General features: G+C 42.2%; 3 protein-coding genes across 3 annotated transcripts; 1 reads left to right on the top strand and 2 right to left on the bottom strand.

Annotated features, from left to right (window-relative positions):
• Positions 1-431: 431 nt before the first annotated feature.
• dusp2 (dual specificity phosphatase 2) lies at positions 432-3410 on the bottom strand. The gene is made up of 4 exons (XM_069707817.1): positions 2831-3410; positions 2401-2522; positions 2013-2232; positions 432-1483 (listed from the first exon to the last, which is right to left on the bottom strand). Exons 1-4 carry the CDS (start codon positions 3216-3218, stop codon positions 1266-1268), a joined length of 948 nt encoding a protein of 315 aa, XP_069563918.1. The 5' UTR covers positions 3219-3410; the 3' UTR covers positions 432-1265.
• Positions 3411-7307: 3897 nt separating this feature from the next.
• LOC138626211 (izumo sperm-egg fusion protein 1) lies at positions 7308-10562 on the bottom strand. Its single transcript, XM_069707707.1, has 9 exons — positions 10370-10562; positions 10113-10187; positions 9852-9935; positions 9714-9734; positions 9500-9589; positions 8952-9079; positions 8577-8727; positions 7706-7883; positions 7308-7329 (listed from the first exon to the last, which is right to left on the bottom strand). Exons 1-9 carry the CDS (start codon positions 10560-10562, stop codon positions 7308-7310), a joined length of 942 nt encoding a protein of 313 aa, XP_069563808.1.
• A 1703-nt stretch (positions 10563-12265) lies between these two features.
• LOC138626275 (myogenesis-regulating glycosidase-like) lies at positions 12266-21696 on the top strand. Its single transcript, XM_069707811.1, is given in 7 exon segments — positions 12266-12337; positions 14185-14669; positions 15453-15984; positions 17111-17915; positions 18064-18182; positions 19601-19778; positions 19781-21696. Coding segments are annotated over 6 exon segments (2079 nt in total). The 5' UTR covers positions 12266-12337; positions 14185-14391; the 3' UTR covers positions 19948-21696.

Below are 21696 nucleotides of genomic sequence, written 5' to 3'. Positions count from 1 at the left end.
TGCCTTTTAAACGCTTTCTCCTCTCTCTCGTGTGCGTTTGTGCCAAATTGCCTGTCAAACGTCCAAAGCTGTTCCCGCAACTTAAGTGGATGTGAAAGTTATGTCAGTGGTTGTTAAGGTCAAAAGGACTTCAGACTCTAAAACTCCACTCTCTGCAGGATAATCCTCCAAAAATTCTCAGCAATGCACAGCTGTAATACCTTCTGATTCAGCAGGAGCACGAGCGAATCAAATGCAGTAAGGTCCGTGTGTGGAGTTACGCATTTGTGATGTGCTCTGTGACAACACTGTAACGCACTCAGGACCTAATGGTCCATGATTATTTTGTCTGTCTGTAGAGCTGGCTTTATGGACTACCTATTTATCACATCTTTTAGACATTTTAACAACATTTTATTTATGTGTGAAACGAAGATGTAAACAGATGTAACTTCCTTCTCCAGCATGTTTTTATTTCAGTGGAAAAACAGCAGCAATAAACCAAAGCTTGCAGGTACAAAGTAGTAGTAGTATTAGAAGTAACAACATTAATAAAGATAATACTGTCATAACAAACACTGAAATAATAAATAGAAAATAAAAAATGAAATTTACATGATAAAAACAACTTTTTTTCCAGTTTGAGTGTACTAAGTGTGATCCGTCTCAGGATTCAGAGTGATTCAACACCAACCGCGCTGTTGCGGTTTTATAAATTAGATCTTGAGATTCATCCATTATTGCTGTAAGTAGTTAACACAGTGTTGTCTTGTAGAAAAACGCATCACAGTGGTTGTGGCTATAAAGGAATGACTTCTATGTGAAAATAAAACAGCCCTTACGAATGGTCAGGCACACAAGTCAAACAACGTAACACGCGGACACACAAACACAACCAGTCCGGCAGGTACAGCCCCCCTCCCCCCTCAAGTATACACCGCCAGGGGAATGACCTCATAGCGGCTCCAACTCGCTGGCTCAGAATCACACTTGTTCATAATGTGATACAGCGGGGTTTTATATTTCCAACCACTGTTAGTTCAATCAGGAACCCCATTTGTCTGTTTCTGCTGAGAGCAGGAATCCAGCCATGTGATGCCAGCAACACAAGTAGCTGCTCTCCGAATGTACAAAGTATACACCTCTGAAGCGTCCCGGAGTCAGTAGTAGCAACAGTGTGATTTGAGTTCTGTTAATGCTCCCGAGTCCAGCACTATGCCACGCGGCAGGAGATTTAACTTAAAAAGTACCGCCATGTGAATTTTCCTTTTAATGCACGCGTGTTTTCATCCCTGACAGAGAACGTCGGTCTCAAACTGCAGCAGCTGTCCCATGAAGCCCAGATTGGGGGAGATGACGTGACGCCGTTGCTTCACGAAGTCGAAGGCCTCGTCCAGCCGGACGCGCTGCGTGTGCATGAGGTAGGCCAGACAGATGGTGGCTGAGCGGGAGATGCCTGCCTGACAGTGCACGAACACCCGACCACCGCTCTGCTTCACCGAGTCTGGAGGTGGAGAGGGAAAAAAAAAAAAAAAAGGGGAAGAGTGATCAGCACATTTTACATTAGTTTCTTTTGACATCAGTGACAAACAGAAATACATAGAACGTTTTATGCTGCATGGCTGAAGAAGTCAATGACTCAAATGAGAAAACGGTCACTGTGTTAATGACAACTAGTTTTTAAATGCCCACCTCAGACTTCTGTTCAAAATTTACAAAACAAAGGGGTCAAAAGAAGCAAAAGAAAGAAAAACTTAAGATTGTAATAAATTTCTCTTCTGCAGCTTGTGCAGAATAATCCAGTTGTTTTGTAAGCAGATGATTAAACTGTTGGCCCATAGGTCTAGAAAATGGATTACGGTGTATAAGCTGCTTACAAACTGTTTTGTAGTATTGTGTTAAAGAACACAACAAGATGGCTTGCTTCAGATGAGGCTAATTTTCTTAGTGTTTGGGTCTTCTAACTTCAGTTGGGACTTTTTGAGTGAGCAAATAAAGACTGAACTTTGACTGTTGACAGGTTGGAGACTCACCAATGAAGGCAATGGCCGTAGAAAAGCAGGCTTTTATGTCAGCAGCCAGATTATCCTCCACAGTGAGTCGCAGGTACTGGAACTCCCCCTCATAGAAGTTGGGGCAGGTGGAGGACACGTTGAGCACAGCTGTGATCCCCGCTGCTGCCAGCGTCTCTCTGCGGGAGGAGTGGATGGCACTACCCAAAAACAGGAAGGGCAGCAGCTCCACTGGACCACCCTGCAATTTACAACCAAGAATAATTGTTCCAGTTAATGTTAAATTAATTTCCGTCTCCAGGACAGAGCTTTTTGATGCAATGCTTGATTTAAAAATTTTTTTTTTTTTTTTTTTTTTAAAGTTACAATGTGTTGTTTATCAGCTGTTATAAAGGGAACTCTTCTTTACCTGATCATATGCTGGCGTCCTCCGGCCTGTCGCTGCTGACTCTGGCTCCACTGCAGCGAGGAAATTGCTGGCAGAATTGTAACAAAGCGCTGGATCGGCCTCGGAAAATCCTTCAAATCCACCTTAATGGAGGTCACAAAGAGTGTTAGCGATAAGCTTTCACCACAGTCATTCAAAACATGAGAACAATAATGACACTGTAAACATGACGAAAGCTTGTATACGTTTACATTACAACTTCAACAGTTCATTGATCCATTTGGTTTCATTATGTTTATAATTACACGTTCATATTTAAAAAAAATATATCAGTTTGCTCAGAGCAGAAATATTAGTTGACACATCAGTATCTCGTTAAAAAAAAAAAAAAATACACAAACTATCTTTGGTGGGTAATAAATAGTCCGTAATCGCAGTGAAGTGTTTTTACCTTGCAGAAAACAGATCTGTGTGTGAACTTCGTTTTGCAGCGCGGTGAGCAGCATCTGGGCAACACTCTCCGCCTTCACCTCCGCCACGGAGCAGCTTCTCTGGTCCACCACCACCACCGGGGAGAACTCCCCGCACCGCAGCCGGCCCAGGAGCGCCTTGTCCGGGATGAGCCACTCCAGAGCCACCGCCGAACTCTTGGATCTCCGACGCATCATTGAGTTCCAGTTGACGTTTCGGGACTCGCAAATGTGTGCCAGAGAGAAATCGAGAAAAGGTCTGCAGTCCAGCACCACACAGCCGCCAGAGGTGTACTGATCCCGGGGAGTCCTGAGTATGTGAACCAACTCATTGGCAGTTATTTCCAGCGGCTCACTGCTTGAAGTCATGGCTAAAAAGATAATTTAAACGTAATAAATAATAAACTAGGTTATTTGCTCTTACCGAAAAATAAAAGCTAATTTTGGCCTACAAAATAAATGTTTTTGCGGCAATTTTAGACTCAATAATTCTCAAAGTATTTTGGAAAAAAAAAAAAAAAAATCCACTGCAAATGAATCTGGAGAAAAAACAAATTGAACTCTGCATCAGGACGGTTCAAAGCATCTTTAGATTCAAAGTTTCACTTCTTCGTTGATAACAGCTGCCCGAGGGGCGGGGTCGCTGCGGCCCCTCCTGGTTTTCCACAAAAGGAACACCGTCAGAGGCGGAACGACCATATATGGCCTGCCCGGCACTCCTGATATGGACACTGACGTCAACCTCGATTTTCCTACCGCGCACGTGGTCGTTTGGGGTTATACCGTGTTTTTGTGTTGAATGACGTTATGCTGAGCGTTAAAACCCTGCCGTCCCCAGCCTGACGCGGTTGCCCTCAGAGGAAAGCGTTGACTTTTCATGTTCGGGTGCGCTGCTCTGAGTCAAATGCACTTTTTTTTTTTTTTCTTGCCCCATGCACGTGATGTGCAAGGAAGTGTCACTTTCCATACATGTTCTTCTTTTGTTTGCAGCTGGCTATCATGCATTCACCTTGGGGGGTGGGGAGGGGGGGAGGAGGAAGTAAAGTTGTTGCAAAGATAAAATAACAGAACAGATTTTGTTTCTGCTCTGCTGGTAAATCTAAAGTGTCTCTATCTTTCTTCTCCATCATTTTATAGAAAATTACAACGTAAAAAAACAAAAATTTCTGCCTCAAGAGGGAAAGTAAGTTAAGCATAGCCACACGGTTGGGACTAAATACATTGTGTATTTTATTTTGATTTTTGACACTAATCAAATCACAAATGCACTTTTATTTTTGAAAAGGCAAAGTAAGTCTACAGTAAATTCCTCAAATTGTGTTTATAGGATTATTTGATGGGACTATGATGAGTACGTGAGATTGATTCACCATACAGCTCAGTGATGTATTTCTGATAGTATCTGGACAACGAAGGACATCACGGAACAGAAATAAGTTTCCACTCAATGCTTATTCGTGGGTTCAATAAATTAATGTTAGTATTTAAACTTTTCACAGGATTGCTGACAGTTAACTATAAAATCTGGAATATCAGCAGGTTTACAGGATCCTTTAAGATGATTACTGGCATTGTGCTCAACAAGAAAAGCCATTCTTAGAGTCCTGTGACATTAAGGGGGTTTGTTAGAAAAACTTTCAAATGAAGATAAGTGTTGCCATTACTCATTTCAAGACAATTATGTTATCACAATGTTAAATATTTAAGATCATACAGTTTAGTGATTTAACTTGAGTGATTTCTGTCTTTGTGGTTGTGATGATCTCACTGGAGTTGAGCAGCTCGGGGGTGGGGTGGGGTGGGGGGCGAGGTGATGTTACTTCCATTCACTGTCATCCACTGTTGGAAAAATTACTCAGAGGCTTGGTTCAAAATCAAACATATCGGACATTTATTCTTGCAAGAAGGAGCAAATACATGCCACCCTCAAAGAGAGGTGTCCAGCAGTGCTCTCAGATCTCCGTAGGGCAGCTTTTATACAGTGTGACAAACAGTTGACAGTCACCCCCCATTCCCTTTGTATCTGCTTTCATATGGTAATACTGAGTTGATTGTAGGTCACAAGATAAGGACACAAGGAAGTCGTCAATTAGATGCGGAAAGGAGAACAAAAGGAATCACTTGCAAATAAGAGAGAAAACAAAGAGACTTTTCACAGCTTGCTTTACAAAGAGTCTTTCCAGAGCCACAATGCAAACAGGAGGAAGAGACAAATCTTTTTTTTTTTCTATCATCCACTATCAGTCAAATCTGATCAAACCATACAAACACATTTATAATGATGCAGATTAGTTTTTTTTGTGGTAAACTTACATAACAATAGCTAATCATGGTTTCAATAATCTTACATATTTAGTTGTGAATATTTATGTAGAAATATCAGATTTCAAACCAGGTTTTCAGGGCTTTTAAGTACATCTCAAGTAGTCCTTTTACTGCTTTTACCCAAGCTGTTTTCAATGCAAGTTGTCTCAGTTGTACTTGAGTAATATTAAAGTAAATCATGAGGGATTTTAACGAAGAGTAAGTTTGCTGATCCTCCGCCCCAGAATACAGGACGCTCGCAGTAAAACATATTTCATATCAGTGAGGGGTAGTTCATATCATACGGTGTAATCAGACGTCCTTGTCCTCGTTTCCTCTCAACCCACAATAGTCTCCCACTCAAACCTCTGACTCCACTTTCTTCATGTTCCCACTTCCCCTCTCCCCCGCTGCCTGCTGGTCCTTCAGCACTCCCACTTTCACATTCCCTCTCCCCGCTGAGACTGCAATTTCAATCCACAGTAGCACACACACACACACACACACACACACACACACACACACACACACACACACACACACACACACACACACACACACACACACACACACACACACACACACACACACACACACACACACACACACACACACACACACGTACAGTTCATCACGGCTGTCAGTAGAGCCGCTGAGTATGCATTTAAGTGTTGCCCCAGCCTGCACTTTGGGTCTCAACACACACATATAAACCCACAGTGAGGTGTTGAGGTCTGTACTGTTGGAAGATTGTGACGTAAGCGTCTCTGTGTGAGGGCGTGTTAAAGAATGCTTTTTAGTTTTTGCCCCAATGTCAGCGAGCTCGACAGGAAACGGCACCGCACATACATCCTGTCACCATCCGTGCAGACATCAGCCTCCACACGCACCCCCTCACATTGTCTCATTATAACCTTCGATGCATTTGTCACAGCTCATAAATCAAAATAACCTGATTCAAAAGGCTTGTCAGAAATTCCCCTAAAAAACCTGGGCAATGTTTTATGATTTCACAGGTGACTTCCTGGTCGTGCTGACTCACAGTGTCGATCACTTGCCTTCATTTTTTTTTTCAAATGTTTCAATATCTGTCCTGTGATTGAAAATCAGAGCGTCATGTGCTCTGACATAATGCCGATAGATGGGTTTTAATGTGTTGTTGATCATTTTAAAGTCCTATGACAGGACATTTGACTTGAGGCTGAGTACACACATCATGTGACAAAAGAAGACTTCTGATGAATGGCATGTAGAGTTGACGATGAGAGGGTGGTGGTGATCATGACAGGACATGTGTACGTAGAGGTGACTATTTTTAAATCAGCAGCTGCTTATGTCTTCACAATGTACAGAGACACAAAGTCTGGTGATGGTGTTGCAATCAAATTTTACTTCCCAATAAAAGGAACATCACTAAAAATGTAATACCGTGCATTACTCACTCTCTGAATGAATATATGAGTAACTAAACATCAATAGAACCTGTGATGAAAACATCTGCTGCTTGCTTTTACCCCCCCCCACCCCCTCCCTCTCCACAGAGGGATTATCCAGGGTTAATTGGATGGTTCGGCCTATTAATCTCTGAAAAACACTGTAATCCGGGAGATTTACCTCATCCCCGATTCCTCTCACAAACGCCGACGTAACAGCGGCATCCCTTCGTTCAGAGGGAACGTGTCCCTGCTGGGGTCAGATCACCGACGTGATCACTGATGTGTTCTGGCGAGTTGGTGCTTAATATTACGGAAAGTTGAGTGGTTTTTGGGGGATTTTTTTTTTTTGCGTGTGTTTAAGTGGGAGTGCTTTTTTTTTTACATTCGGTTTTTGTTGCACCACAAACTTTCTGTTTTATGAGTGAGATCTTTGTCCGTGCTTCATCCCGTAAATCCTCGAGATTGTTTCATTGTCAAAGATAAACAAACCCCTTGTGAAATGTTTCGCCTCCTGGAGTCTCTTTTGCATGCGGCCAACATGTATTCTCACTTCCATGTAATTTCTAAACACGTAATGGCGCTTCATGATGGGAAATTTATTTGACCACAGAGCAAAATGTACAACCTGAAGTGAGAAAAAAAATCTTCCTGTCCTGAAGATGTATTTACTGTTAATCACACTGTGCTTTCTATGGTTCTTCCCTCCTCCTCCTCCTCTTCAGCTCCTTCGCTGCTCTCTGCTGATTCATCATCATTCTACAAAAAATAGCACAGACAGTAAACACAAAAAATTTATAATGCTCATTGTTCGACTCACGTGTGTTTAAATCTAAGTTAACACCTCACAAAATTTTTTTATGCTTAAGTAACTTCCTGGAAGAAGATGTTTTCAGAGAAAACAACTTATTATTGTAACTGATTCCCCTGTAAACAATGATTATATTTATTTACATACTGTTGCTTCACATTACATATATCTAAGTCTAATAAATCCCATCTCAATCGCCAAAACAACATGGCCGGTTCCTTTGTCATGCATCACTTAGTAGTGTGCCATGCTCTCAGACTGCTCTGTGTCACCTCTTCCTCCCCTCCACCCGCTCTGCTGTATCTCACCCCAGGACAACTGTGAGGCCTGCGCTCGCTATCAGACCCAGAGCAGTAACCATGGCGATGACTGGCACCAGCAGGTCATCTGAAGACTGAAAAGGTAAGTAGTTGTCCTCACGAGGCAGGGGAGGGAGCGTGGGGAGCGTGGCGAAGAACCAGGGAGTTTGGCGAGGCAGAGGCGTGACTGCGAGGAAGGAGGAGAAAAGATGCTTTAATATTAGTGTACAAGAACAGACAAGAGGCAGACACACGGTTTTCAGAGATTCTCTCGGGGATGTATTCAAAATCTGTTAATTGAATACACTATTGTTGGAACATTAAGAGCTGGAACTGAGAATTAAACCACTTTTTAGAATACGTTTTTGTGCTTGGGATTATCTTACATTTACAGTATATACTGTACAGCACATTTCAGTATCGGTAAACCCAATGTGTTTTTATGAAACTCCACACAGCAACAATGAACATGTCTAGAAGAATACACAAAATAAAATACAAGGAAGCCCACAGCAACAAAAGTAGAGAAAAAGGACACACCCTGCACCCAACCCACAGACACAGCACAAACCCCTAACACACAAACAGTAACTAATTAAAAAGCCTTACAAAAATGAAATGTTTTCAGTGTACTTTTGAACACAGTAAATTCATTTCTTTTCAAATGAACGGCTGTATTTCTCTTTTTAAATGTCCTTCAATATTCCAGTGTTTCCAAAACTCTACTTTAACAGCCCTCGTACCAGAATACATAACAGGAGCTGATAAATATTGATTAGAGTCGGGCAAATGCACTTTTTTTTTTTTTTTTCTAAAACTCAGAAGTGAATTAACTGTGATGAAGAATTGTGATGACATGTCTGAGTGCTGGACTCTCTACCATTGAGTAGGAAAGTGACTCGATAAAAGACTGTTCCATCTCGGTCTTGCAGAGAGCAGCGATATGTTCCTTGTTCATCCACATGCAGCTGATTCAACACCACAGATGAGTCTTTTGTCACCACCAAGGTCTTGAAGTTTCTTTCATCCAGCTGCATGTATAATTTGGGAAGTGATAGTTGTGAGTTAGTGACTGTAAAAACTGGCAGACAGCAAATATGTGTATTCATGGTGATACTGACAGCTAAATATAACCTAACAATGGGAAGTGGGGGAGTATGCAAAGACTTTAGAAAGTGGGTTGTTTCTCCCTGAAGTAGTTTCAATGTGCCAAGTTGCTGTTTATGCTTCTGTTTGTCAGTAATAGCAGAGAGACCTTTTCAGTTCCTGTTACTCCCTGGGCCCAGGAGTAGTGGTACTCTGGTGTTCCCAACAGCAGAATATGCCAAGGAAGAAAGCAGTTGAGCACGGCCTGGCCTCCCTCCTCCGCCTGCACCGGGTACTCTGGAGAAAGGGGGAGAGGAGGGAGAGACAGAGATCCTCCGTTCGTTTGCATCAGGATTACTTGAATAATCTTTTTTCATTAGCCCTGCACATGGACAGACAGCAGCAGCGTCTCGCCTGAGAACACACACACACACACACACACACACACACACACACACACACACACACACACACACACACACACACACACACACACACACACACACACACACACACACACACACACACACACACACACACACACACACACACACACACACACACACACACACACACACACTCGTGACCATATGTATCCACGTACTCTGAGGAATGGTGCTCTCCTACCACATAGGTACGACCTCATCCACCCAGCCACCCGCCGATCCACTCGCCAACGACATACACACACACACAAACCAATGAATACAAATATACCACCGCAGTCCACCCGGCCAGACTGATAGGGACAGCTGTAGCTCCTGTAGCGGCAAGTGACGCAATGCATTACTCTTCTTTTTAGAAACCCTGAAAACCACACACACACACACACATACACACACAAACATATATGTAATACTGTTTGTATGCACCATGCTTGTACGAGGATTTACAGCAATACAGACAGAGGGGACAGGCAGAACAAACTTACCGCACTTGTTGGGGCACAATTCTGAGGGAGAGACAGAGAAATGATGTGAAACTAATGCATGGTGTGCACAGCGATGTCTTACACAAAGTGCTCTGCCTCATACTGTGCAGAACACTCACTGTTATTCATGCCAATTACCATGAGGGATGAAGGCGTTCAAGTGTTTCTCTAAGATCTTCCTGCCTTTCTCCATGAGCTGAATGCCTTGAAATGTTATAGATCCTTTCAGAAAAGAGCAGGTTTTGTTATAAAATCGGTTGGACATTGAATTTATTATTATATGCAAAAACATTCAGTGGTGATACAAGGAAACTAATAATGACACAATCTCTATTCCAATGTTTCTAACTACTGTTTTATTTATTTGAAATGAATAGTAGCAATATTTTTGTTCCTCACCACGGGGTGGGTTTTTCAAGAAGCGGGCAATTTCAGCCTGGTACTCAGTCTTGGCTCTGTACAGAGTGGTGGGATCTGAAAAACAGACACACTCTGCAGTTTAGGGGTTCCACGTGTACTTTTATCCGAAACAAATTGAAGCCATAGTGTAAAGCTTCAGTTGCCAGATCATAAAAATCATCAGTGAGTGGCCTAACAGTATTTTAGAAAAATGTAATATTGGGAAAAAGACCAACTATAGATTTGCTTGATCTCACCAATGATCCCCTTTTGTTTCAGGCTGGTTTCTTCGTAGGTAAAATAACCCTGTTTACGAATCTTTTTCAGTTCTATCTGGTCGTTAACGCTGGAAGCAGACAGGATGAAGTCCTCATGCAGCAGCTTGATGGTGCGGTCACATTGCAGACAGGCCTCGGCTGCAGGGACACAGCAGAGCAGGGATACCAGCATCACCAGTATCACCAGCATCCTGAACTTCCTGCATCAGGATGAGTCACCTCGGCTCCTGTGATTTCTCTTTCAGTGCAGCATCTGAAACACAGTTGCAGAATATTATTGGTGCTACAAACACCACCGCTACTGTTACTGCAAAAGTCGTCTTTTACAGATGCTCTGACAGCTACTTTTACTGTTACTTTTTCTACTTTTACCATTGGACCACAATATACCACAGTGTTAAATTCAGTCTTGTGGTTACTTCAGTTAACACAACAATATATTAAGAGATGTCTACCATATTTTGGGCTATTAATCAATTACAAATCAAGGAAAATAGTCACCAAAGCCCTTCACAATTTCCCAAAGCCCAGGTGAAATCTTCAGATTGTTTGCTCTGTCAGATGAACAGTCAAAAACTCAAAGATGTTCCGGTTACTACCACATAAGACGAAGAAAATCAGCATCTCCTCACAACTGAGAGCAGTAAATATCAGGCACTTCAGCTAAAATACGAACTAAACAATCAGTCGATAAAAGAAAAGTTGTTGAAACGACTACTTGTAATTCTAACAATATTAATAAATTAGTTATAAAGACTATGGAGGAATAATACAGGGAATAATGCAGGACCCCCATTAGTGGTATCATCCTGTGGAGAAGCAAATTAATTGCAGTTATATAAAGAAAACAAATGACACAGTGAACTTGTGGCTTTTGGGACCACTAATGGTTTGGAGCTGAGACAGCTGGAAATCAAACTTTTCTGCTAGTGGTGTAATAATACTGAAGTTCACATCATTTTTCTCCTCTTGACTTCTGTTGCTGCTTGTCCTCCTGCTGCTAACTGCAGTTAATTAATGCAGTCGGTTAATTTAGCCACTAGTGCCACCAAAGTTAATGTTGAGAATGAAAAAAAACCCCAAAAAACAGTAATGAAGTTAACTATTAGCGAAAATACTTTTTCCTGCCAGTACTGTCAAAACTACCCCGTTAACGATACAAGGAACAACAATAACAAGAATATCTACATGGCCAGAGACTATTAAGGATGACACATAAGGAAAAGGCTTTCCACTGCTCTGTCACCTGTTCCTCAGCTCCCCTGTTCATAGCGTGCTGCTGTCACCCAGTGGTAGAAAGCGTGACAACATTATTATTATTTGGTCTGGCTGATCTCACCTTTTTTTTTTTTTCGCAGTTGCGCAAATCGGTGTTTTGCTCCTGTACCGGCGGATGTTGGTAAACAGTCCAGACTTAGTTTAGTTGTGACTTACAAACATCAGCAGCACCGTCTGTTCACTCTTTAGGACCAAAGACAAATAGTTCATGTAAAAATGCAGCTAAACCGTACATATGCACTGCATCTTGTAAGTTAGTAAAACCTAAGCAGCGTTTCAGATAACTGTAGGTTATTTAAATCGTTTCCACAGGCAACAGTAGTAGATTAAAAAAAACTAACTCACGTTCATAAAAAAATAACGTTGGCAATAGTTAAAATCAATTCATATTATTGTTATAACAATGACAATTGATATATAACAATGTTATTTGTTGACGGGAAACAGTTCAAATCTCCTGTAACATTTTCTGAAGACCTTACTTGTCACACTACATTTCCCAAAAACGCACTACAATACGTCATAAATGAGTGACAGACAGATGGACGAATCCGCTTCGAGCTCGGTCGCTGTAGGGCGGGATCGTGAACTTCAAACCGCCCTGCAGCTGCGCAGTGCGCTCCTGCGTTCACAGCTGTACACACCGACCCCAGAGAGCCGAATGCGGAGGTAAGTCAACCCTCTTTACTACAGCCACGACACCGTAGAGGGCAATTTGAACGTGTTGTTAAGAGCACAACTTATTTGTGTGTTATTGACATGGCCAGCATAGCTTTTAACTATGAACATGGCCGCCCTTTAACCCCGGTTACAGCCGGTTACAGTCTCAGTATTGTCCCAGTGCAGCGTAAACAGTCGAGTCGATTGTTGGGTATTGATAACAGGAAATGTTTCGGTATGTGTCCACTGTGATCATTTCAGCAAAGTCAGATCAATGTGTTTTCGGTTTTGTATTGATGAACGTATTTAGTTTATGTAAACACAAGACACTGTGGAGGAAACATGTGTTTATGAGCTCGCTGTTCGGTAAGAAAACATGCTTTTAACCTGCAGCCTTCACGAATGTGTTGACCAGCGTGAATATTTGTTGCTGCGTGTCAAAACAGTAAGCACTTTGCATTGCATGCATTAGTCCCCAAAACCAGCAGAATTCAAATGATTTATGCCCAGTTTGGAGCCTAATTGAACAGTGAATCCAATGTTATCTGCCAAAGTACCCTGAGAATCTATTAAATAATAGTGTATACTGTATATATAAATAAAATAACCTATGTGTATGCAGTACTGATTGTAAAAATAAACGATTTAATGACAACTTCCTTCACAAGCAGTGAGTGATAATACCTGGAACTTTGCAACCAACAACACTCACAACACAGTGTGTCATAGAATTACATGAGCCAAAGAGACAATTGATTATTTTTTTTAACCCACTAAATTCAGTTACAATTGATCCATGACCACTGAGCATTACAATAACGTCAGTCTGGACTAAAACGTGCAGGCATGTCTTGTACTCATGCCAAGCAGGGTGGCAACTGAGAAGCAGATTGAAGTTCAGACAATAAACACATAATTATGATCATATTAATGGTGTAGTTTTTTTCTGTGAGTGTATGTACAGAGGAGATGAAGGATCGTATTCTAACAGAGTAAGCTGACATAAAGAGGGAAACATCTGTTTAGAACAGAAACCCAATTTTAGCAGGTGATGCATTGCAAGGTTTAATTTCCTCTTTGCTAGGTTTAATTTCCTGCTTTAATAAAATAAAAAATGTTGAGCTGCAGGGTAATGACACCTGTGGGGAGGTTAAGATAAGGTTCTGCCGTGGATGACTGGATTGTGATGTATCTAAAAAAAATTAAGGCTTGTTGAAGTACAGCAATGTGAGAGATGCTTCTCCTAAATATTATTTACTTACAGCTGAGAGATACTTGAATCGTGCTGACATGGTGTCTGCACTTTACCTGATTATAGCCTGTTTTTATGGTTTCATGGTTCTGTTACCATCGGTGCCTGTGTGGCTACAGAGGCTGGCTACCTGCTATTTACCAGATTATAGCTGCTGTGATCTTTCTCTGCTGGATGCTGCTGAACTATGCTGCAGGAAACACTTGGCAGCACACAGTACAGTAATATGTGACTTTATCGGAGAGTCTGACACCGAACGGTGCACAGGAATTTGATTGCATGCGTTTCGTAAGTACATTGGAGACCGTCAGTGGTGACGACTGGGTTGTTCCTCTGCCCAGTCTGATGGAGGTTACAATGGACTGGGTGGATTTGTGTGTTAAATACTGATGATGTCTATCAATATATGATTTTGTTCATTTACATATACACAGTTTATCTGTGTAGTGCCCCATCCTTACTGGATGTTTAGGGTAATCTGTATGAAGTGTGTTGATGATATCTGCAGTGCCTTCTTTCCTTTTCTTAACACTTTTCGACATGCGGTTTTACACATTGATCCATACGTTACCTGCATGTTGATGTCTGTCTGTCTATGTCACAGATTTGGACAAAGCGTCCCTCATTCAGAGATGGAGACACCGCTAAAGAGTGGCAGGTAGACATCAGACTTTCCTCCGCCTCCACTGCTGCCAGTGAACTGATATATCCCTTCTTCTCAAGCACTGAGAGCTAGTTAGCAACAGCTGTCCGTTCCTGGCACTCCTCATCTGAACCTGCTTCTCAACAAGTCTCACTGTGAGTCTGCAGCATGTATCAGATTGTCCCGGTGGCTCCCGGGGAGCAGCAGACGGCTGGGGGACCCGGCGGATCCCCGCTTAAGAAGAAACTGGCTCATGAAGGCCGGCCACTGGTGATGGCAGGTATGCTCGGCTGTTTGCTGGTCCTAGCCGCTGTGGTCGCCTGGTGCTACTACTCGGTGTCTCTCCGTAAAGCCCAGCTGCTGAAGACTGAGCTGTTGGATCTGAACAAGGACGGTTTTATCATTCGTAACCAGGCCGGGGCTGTCATCTTCACCATGACCTTCAGGTGGGTTCAGTGTAGGGATCTTTCCATTACTGATCAATCTGCTTATGTCCATACAGTGTCAGACAAATAAGACCAACGGTCCAAAACCCAAAGATGTTCATTTTACAGTAAAATCAAACAGATACTTACGTTTACTAAGCAGATACACAGAAGTAACTCAAATGATCGATTGAGTTCCAAAAAGTTGGAAGACAATATGCGCTCATTTAGCTAATTGTTTCAGCTCTATTAATAAGTAAGGGAGGTGTAATGTTTAATACAAAAATAATCCTGCTGTTGCTACAGCCATTACATAACACTCAAAACACAGTGACCAGAAAAACAGGAACTTCTTCTGTATACTGTAATCAAAGTTAAGACACCCCTGAAAATAAACACTTCCCTTGTGAAACTAACAGCCATTCAATCTTGGCTTTCAATAAATGGCCTCAGCACAGTTGTTCCTCTTCGTATGCTGAGCTGTACTAAAAGGCTGCAATGTGTGGCTGTTTATTGGAAAACCAAGCGAGACGGACACATGATTACACCCTCAGGGAAGACTGATTTAGTGTGACCTTTATCAGCAGAGCTCATATAGACAGAAATAGACATATTACAGTCCCAGCACTTGCAAAGAAGAGCATACAGTATTCTCTTTGTTGTGATTGCATTCTTCTCTGTTCATTTTAGAAAGCTTGATATGTTTTCAGCAACAGAGAAATCTGATTTAGTGTTGATAATATGAGCTCGGTTGGTGCTGTATTAAACGGTGTTTCCTGTCCCTCTGTTCATACACCGTCCCAGGTCTGGCACTTTGGATCTCGACTCCTGCTCAAAGGAGCGAAATATTCTGAGCTGTACTCATTCAGACTCTGGCAAACTCAACTTCTTCATCCAGACGGTTCGACCAAAGGACACGGTGATGTGTTACCGTGTTCGCTGGGAGGAGCTGCAAAACAAGCAGTCAGTGGAGCATGCCATGGCCCATAATGACTCTCATTGGTATGGAGGGGCAGAGACAGCAACACAGTACTGGCCTATCAGGATCCCAGGCGAGGAGGAACCGAGGCCTTTCATTACCAGCGATGTCTACTCCAATCGAAATGCTTTTGGGGGAATCCTAGAACGGTATTGGCTGTCGTCAAATGCCACTGCAATCAAGATAAACGACTCGGTGCCGTTTCATTTGGGCTGGTCAGAGAAGAACAGGACGCTGAGGTTCCAGGCCCGGTACCAGGACTCTCCCTTCAGACCACCAGAGGGACAGCAGGCCTTTCCTGAACTCAGCTACAGAGTGTGTGTGGGGTCAGATGTTACTTCTATTCACAAATACATGGTGAGAGAGACATGCTGGGTACCCTCATTTATATTTTAACTAGATATATATTTAATAAAACGTATTAAAAACTTTTCATTTAAAAACAACAGCAGTTCAATTTGGATGCACAACAAATGACTGCACAGAGAGCTTTCGCCTCATTCAGGTTAACTGTTGTACATGTACTCGCACTCTAAACCAGCTTCACTGCCCTGAAAGTACAGTGTAGCGTAACAACATCGGATAAATGCACAACTAATCAGATTTGTTATGATTCCACATCACTGCCAGAAATCTTCTCATCCTCTGTACAGAAGTGCTTAAAGGTTCAGTGTGTAGGCTTTATATGTGATCTGTTGTGAGAAAAGGAATATAATCTTGTTCATTATATTTTCATCAGCGTATAATTGCCTGAAGTTTTCTTTACCTTAGAGTGAGCGCTTCATACCTACCAAAGAACAGACAAAACCAAACACTGACTCAAGTGAGGGCCTGAAGGCCTCCATAGTTTCTCCTGCACATGTGGAAAGGGAAGGTGAGGGAAGGAGTGTTCAGTTCCTTGCGGTCTACAACGTCACCACTAATGCCACTAAATCCTACACACTGCTCATTTAAAAGAAAAGTTTGATGTTGGGGGAAAATATTCTTTATTGCCTTCTTGCAGGAGCTACATAAGAAGACCGATACCGCTCTCACGTGTGTGGGTAAATAACCTGTTAGGGTAGCGTGAAGGCTGGAAGCAGGAGTCACCGTTTGCCTGGCTTTGTCCAGAAGTCAGAAAACCCACCCAACAGCAAATGTACATTTCACTAAATTGGCACGTGACATCCTGTTTGGGTCATCTGTGCAAAAATACAAAGTGTAAAAACATCAGGTTGTGGGTTTATGCGGTTATGTGCTGGACCACATCCTGGCATGGAAAGGTCACATCCTCCCGAGTCAGGCTTGCTGCTCCCTTGCCGTTTCAAGTCGCAATGCTAAGCTACATGTTTGCTGTCAGAAAGTGAATAAGCCTGTTTTCCCCAACATGTCAAACTATCCCCTTTTAAACCAAATCAATCATCCGCAAAGTCGGATAAAACAAAAGTAGAAACTCTGCGTGTACATCTGTAAACTTTCTGTTTTCTATACGTGTTTTGAACAGGTGCGTAGGTATTTCCCAAAGCCCATTAAAGTCCCGTCTCCTGAAGTGTTCAAACAGCCGGTGTGGTCCACGTGGGCTCTCCACAAAACAGCTGTCACTCAGGAGAAGCTGCTGCACTACGCCTCCAACATCACTCGGCACGGCTTCACGTGCTCCCACCTGGAGCTGGACGACCGCTACACCGCTGACTACGGAGAGTTTGACTTCGACCCGCAGAAGTTCCCCAATGCCAGCGGCATGTTTGACAAACTCCGAGAGGACGGCTTTCAAGTGACGCTCTGGACGCATCCGTTCATCAACTACGACTCCATTAATTTCGGCGTCGCCGTGGAGAAGGGGCTGTTCGTCCGGGAGCCGAGCGGCGAGCTGCCCGCTCTGGTCCGCTGGTGGAACGGGATCGGAGGAATCTTGGACTTCACCAACCCAGAAGCCCGAGAGTGGTACTCCTCGCATCTGCGCATGCTGAAAACCCGCTACGACGTGACCTCCTTCAAGTTCGACGCGGGAGAGACGAGCTACCTGCCCCGCCAGTTCAGCACCTTGCTCCCGCTGTCTGACCCCTCCACCTTCACCCGCCGCTACGCGGAGATGGCCATACCGTTCAGCGAGCGCGCCGAGCTCAGGGTGGGTTACCAGAGTCAGAACATCTCCTGCTTCTTCAGGATCATCGACAGAGACTCGGTGTGGGGCTACGAGCTCGGCCTCAAGTCCATCATCCCCACTGTTTTGACCATCGGCATCCTCGGCTACCAGTTCGTCTTACCCGATATGATAGGAGGGAACGCTTACCCCAACCGCACCACAGGTATGGTGCACCGTAACGCACAGGCGTGCGTGTCTACAGAGAGTTTTAGAGTTTGCTCTTGTTAGACAACGTATTTATCTTGGATAAGGTTGGAGTCTACAGTCTCACGTGTGTGTGTGTGTGTGTGTGTGTGTGTGTTGTATTTTAGGTGACTTGGATGGGAAAACGGGTCTGCCAGATAGAGAGCTGTACATCAGATGGTTGGAGCTGTCTGCGTTTATGCCTGCCATGCAGTTCTCTATACCACCATGGTCCTACGACAACGAGGTGAGCCAAGTAAAAACAGTGGATATGTCTTCTTCTTTTTTTTTTTTTTTTTAATCAGAGGAAGTAAATGTATGTTACAGGATATAACGGTTCTGTTATTCCCTGTGCTTAAATTCAGTGATTTAAAGGGGACCACATTTGATGTGATAATAGCGTCTTCGCAATTGGTGTGCAAAACAGGGGCACATCTTTTCTTGTCCAGCTCTGGTTGTTGTTGTTGTTGTTGTTGTTGTTGTTTTTTTTGCCTCCTAAAGAAACACAAGCCAGACTCAAAAATAATAATAATAATAATAAAACAAATTCCGAGTAGTACCATGGAAACTGACATTATGTACACGGGACATATATGACAAATGCAACTGAATACCACAAAAGTGTCATACAAAAATAAGTAAAAAGAAGGAAATAGATATAACATTAAAAGTAGAAAGGTGAAAAGCGTAATTGCATTTTTATATAATGATAGAGGGATACGTTTTCGCTTGTAGAAGAATTCAGGTGTTGCTTCCATTTTTATTGTCTCCTGATATTACCAGTGGAGGGTGCCAAAGTTAAACTTCAAAGTTTCAAAAACACAACATAAAGTGGTTTTAGGTATAATTGAGGGTAGGAAACATAAATTTGGTTGACTTTCATAGTGTACAGAAATAAGATGACACAATGACCATAGTCTATAATGCAGCAGATATTCAGCATGTATTATTATTTTCACCTCTTCCTACATAAAGAAAGTACAAATTTGCACTAAAATATGACTGTTTTATATTTTTGTATATTTGTACTTACATTATCCCAAATATTTCCAATAATTTTCAAACCCAGAGGACTTTGTAATTTTAATCACAAACACATAAAATAGGAGAATGCAGGAGACTGAGAGGAGGACAGAAAAGCCATCGCTCACTGCTAAAGATAAACAAAAATTCTAACAATGAAGACAACTCCCATGATCCCAGGCTATTTTACAACATCATCAAACTCTGTCTTTAGTTATTGTTTTGATTGAGAGACCCTTTGCAGCAGAAGGTCCCGACTGCATTTAAGCTTTACAAGCAATTGTAATTAATTTTTTTTTAGTTGTGATTTTGCCTGTCAGAAAACATGCAAGGTCTTTTCGTTGGTGAGGGAGACAGCAGACACTGCTCGGGGCTAAACTTCTCTGAAACTTCAGGCAAAAATAATCATTTTGCTGTTTTTGTCCATAAAGAATTTCTTCTAAAAAGATGCAGAAACTGACCATTAATCAAATGCCCCTTTCAGGCACTTTTTAATTTATACGCACACCCTTACCTTTAACAGGTTTTATTGCCAAAAGTCAAATGGAAACTCTCTTGACTTAATTAACCAGGCATCAGGCTCCACCTGCTGCTGGCTGCTCCACAGTGATGCTAACACTGTCTTTGTACGCTCACTTGCAGGTGATACAGATAGCACAGAAGTTCACAGAGCTCCACGAAACTCTGGTGGCCCCGAGGGTCCTTGAACTGGCAGGTGAGGTTCTTGATACGGGAGACCCAATCATTAGGCCACTCTGGTGGATCGCCAACGACGACGAGGCAGCCTACAAGATTGACTCCCAGTTCCTGATCGGGACGACCTGATGGTGGCTCCGGTGTTGGAGCCCGGAAAGCAAGAGCGGGACATTTACCTGCCGGCAGGACGATGGAGGAGCTACAAGGGGGAGCATTTCGATAAAGGCCCCATGTACCTCACTGACTACCCCGTGGACCTGGATGAGATCGCTTTCTTTACATGGGTTCACTGAAGGCATCAAAGAGTTACAAGCGCATAAACTCATGCACACACATACTACAGTATATGCACATGTACATTCTCTTGAGCACACATGCCAAGAAATAAGCAGGGGATGTTTGTAAAGGGAAATTACCACTAGGGATTTGCTTCTAAAGCAGCGTGATTTTGGTGAAGATTAACCTCATGTCTCCGCCGACCTGCTATCTTATTTTAACTTTAACCGTCCTCCCAAAGAATTAGAATTCACTTCTGATTCTCTTTTTTTTTGCATCCCGAAGCTGATCCTCATCCTCATGTGCCTTCCACAGCCAATAGATTGTATCATCGCCGCCATCTTCCACCGAAAGGCCATTTAATACTTTAAATGTTCCTCAAAACCAGAGTCCCACATCTTGAAGAGTGTTGACTTTGGGGTCAAACTTAACTGTGTTCCCCCTGCGTATGAATTTTACATCTGGGTAGATAAGATAACTGTGCCATAAAGTAACTGATACGTGTCTTTCTTGTAGGTTGGACAATAATTCTGCACTCTGAGTCAGACATATGTACCGCCGCTCAGAGGGCGTCTAACTTTACTGTACGTCACATTTTCAGCTACCTGTTTTAAACTAACGTACATCAACATTGCACTGACACCTACATGAGCTCTTTTTTTTTTTTAGTCAGTTGCTCTTAATATTTATTAACCTTTTGAATGTGATTTCTGGATGTAAGTAATGGGGTACGTGTCATGATCATCAAACTGCAAATATTTTTATTTCAACATTTCCATGAACTGTAGTGCCATTCTGTCATTTCAGTGCCAAAATCTGCTGCTTTTTTCATCTGCACAAGTTCACTGCTCAGGGTACATTCAACGAAAATTATGCTTTTGATCTACAGAAAGTGAATTATTCTACTCGTGCTGGTTTGCCTTGTAAAACCGGCATTTTTCTGAAAGATGCCATATTTTAATGTGCCGTCCGTGTCTGCCTTGTGACTTTATTTGCCTTATTTGCTAAACTTAAGTATGCCGGCCTCAGTCAGCACAGACAACCAGTAGTTATGAGACTTCTGCACAGTGACATGCTTGATGTGACATGTGACAGTGACATGCACCCTGATCGCTAGCATGAGAATAAAGGACACTACTGGTTTAGTCATGTAAATACCTTGCTTCACACTAATTATACTATATAAAACAGCACTGTTACTGTCTGTAGATTTGTCATGGGATTAGAGCATTTTTCAAATGACTTTATTTTTTCGATGAAACAATCCTCCTGGTAGTCTGTTTCTTTCTTGCAGTCTTGATCCCACCATCAGAGGACGCCAAAGTCAGAAAAGTTCAACTCTTATACAGAGTGGCTTTTGCTGGTAATTTCAGCAACATTTCTAAAACAAAATAAATGTACAATCATTTGGAATAACATGACTCATCTACTGTAAAACTCTTAAATTATTACAAAATAAGTTCAAAATACTTGATTATAAAATGTGAGATATAAACAGATGGATAGCATAAGGGATCTGAAAAGTTTTTTTTTGGTTGAAACTGAATAAATGAATTGGCTGGTATTTTACTGTAAGAGTTATTTTTTTTTTTTTTTATGAAGTGCATTTAGATAGTTCCAGTGTAACACAACAGAGTTTGAAATAATAGAGGGAAACTTGTTTGTGTTGGAATGTGAACATCTTGTTTTATAATGCTGTGAATGCATTTGTTAAACTAGGAAGAACGACCAAAACATTTGAATTATATGGTTGTTTTCTTTATACA

This window comes from Brachyistius frenatus, unplaced genomic scaffold (assembly GCF_029030835.1).
Source record: "Brachyistius frenatus isolate BFR_SWC_R1_liver_20210118 unplaced genomic scaffold, ASM2903083v1 Contig_72, whole genome shotgun sequence".
Classification (NCBI taxonomy): domain Eukaryota; kingdom Metazoa; phylum Chordata; class Actinopteri; family Embiotocidae; genus Brachyistius; species Brachyistius frenatus.
The sequence above is the reverse complement of the archived record's forward strand: the minus strand, read 5'-3'. Positions and strand labels throughout refer to the sequence as shown.

Bases quoted from the DNA above. Each gene is read 5' to 3' on its own strand.
- dusp2 (XM_069707817.1), bottom strand. From the start codon at position 3,218: ATGACTTCAAGCAGTGAGCCGCTGGAAATAACTGCCAATGAGTTGGTT. The intron at 2,233-2,400 runs GTAAAGAAGAGT...TGTAAATTGCAG, and splicing joins GGACGCCAGCATATGATCAG to GGTGGTCCAGTGGAGCTGCT. The intron at 1,484-2,012 runs GTGAGTCTCCAA...CTCCACCTCCAG, and splicing joins TACGGCCATTGCCTTCATTG to ACTCGGTGAAGCAGAGCGGT.
- LOC138626211 (XM_069707707.1), bottom strand. From the start codon at position 10,562: ATGCTGGTATCCCTGCTCTGCTGTGTCCCTGCAGCCGAGGCCTGTCTG. The intron at 9,735-9,851 runs GTAATTGGCATG...TCTCTCCCTCAG, and splicing joins GAACGCCTTCATCCCTCATG to AATTGTGCCCCAACAAGTGC. The intron at 7,884-8,576 runs GTAGAGAGTCCA...CCTTCCTCGCAG, and splicing joins AGTCACTTTCCTACTCAATG to TCACGCCTCTGCCTCGCCAA.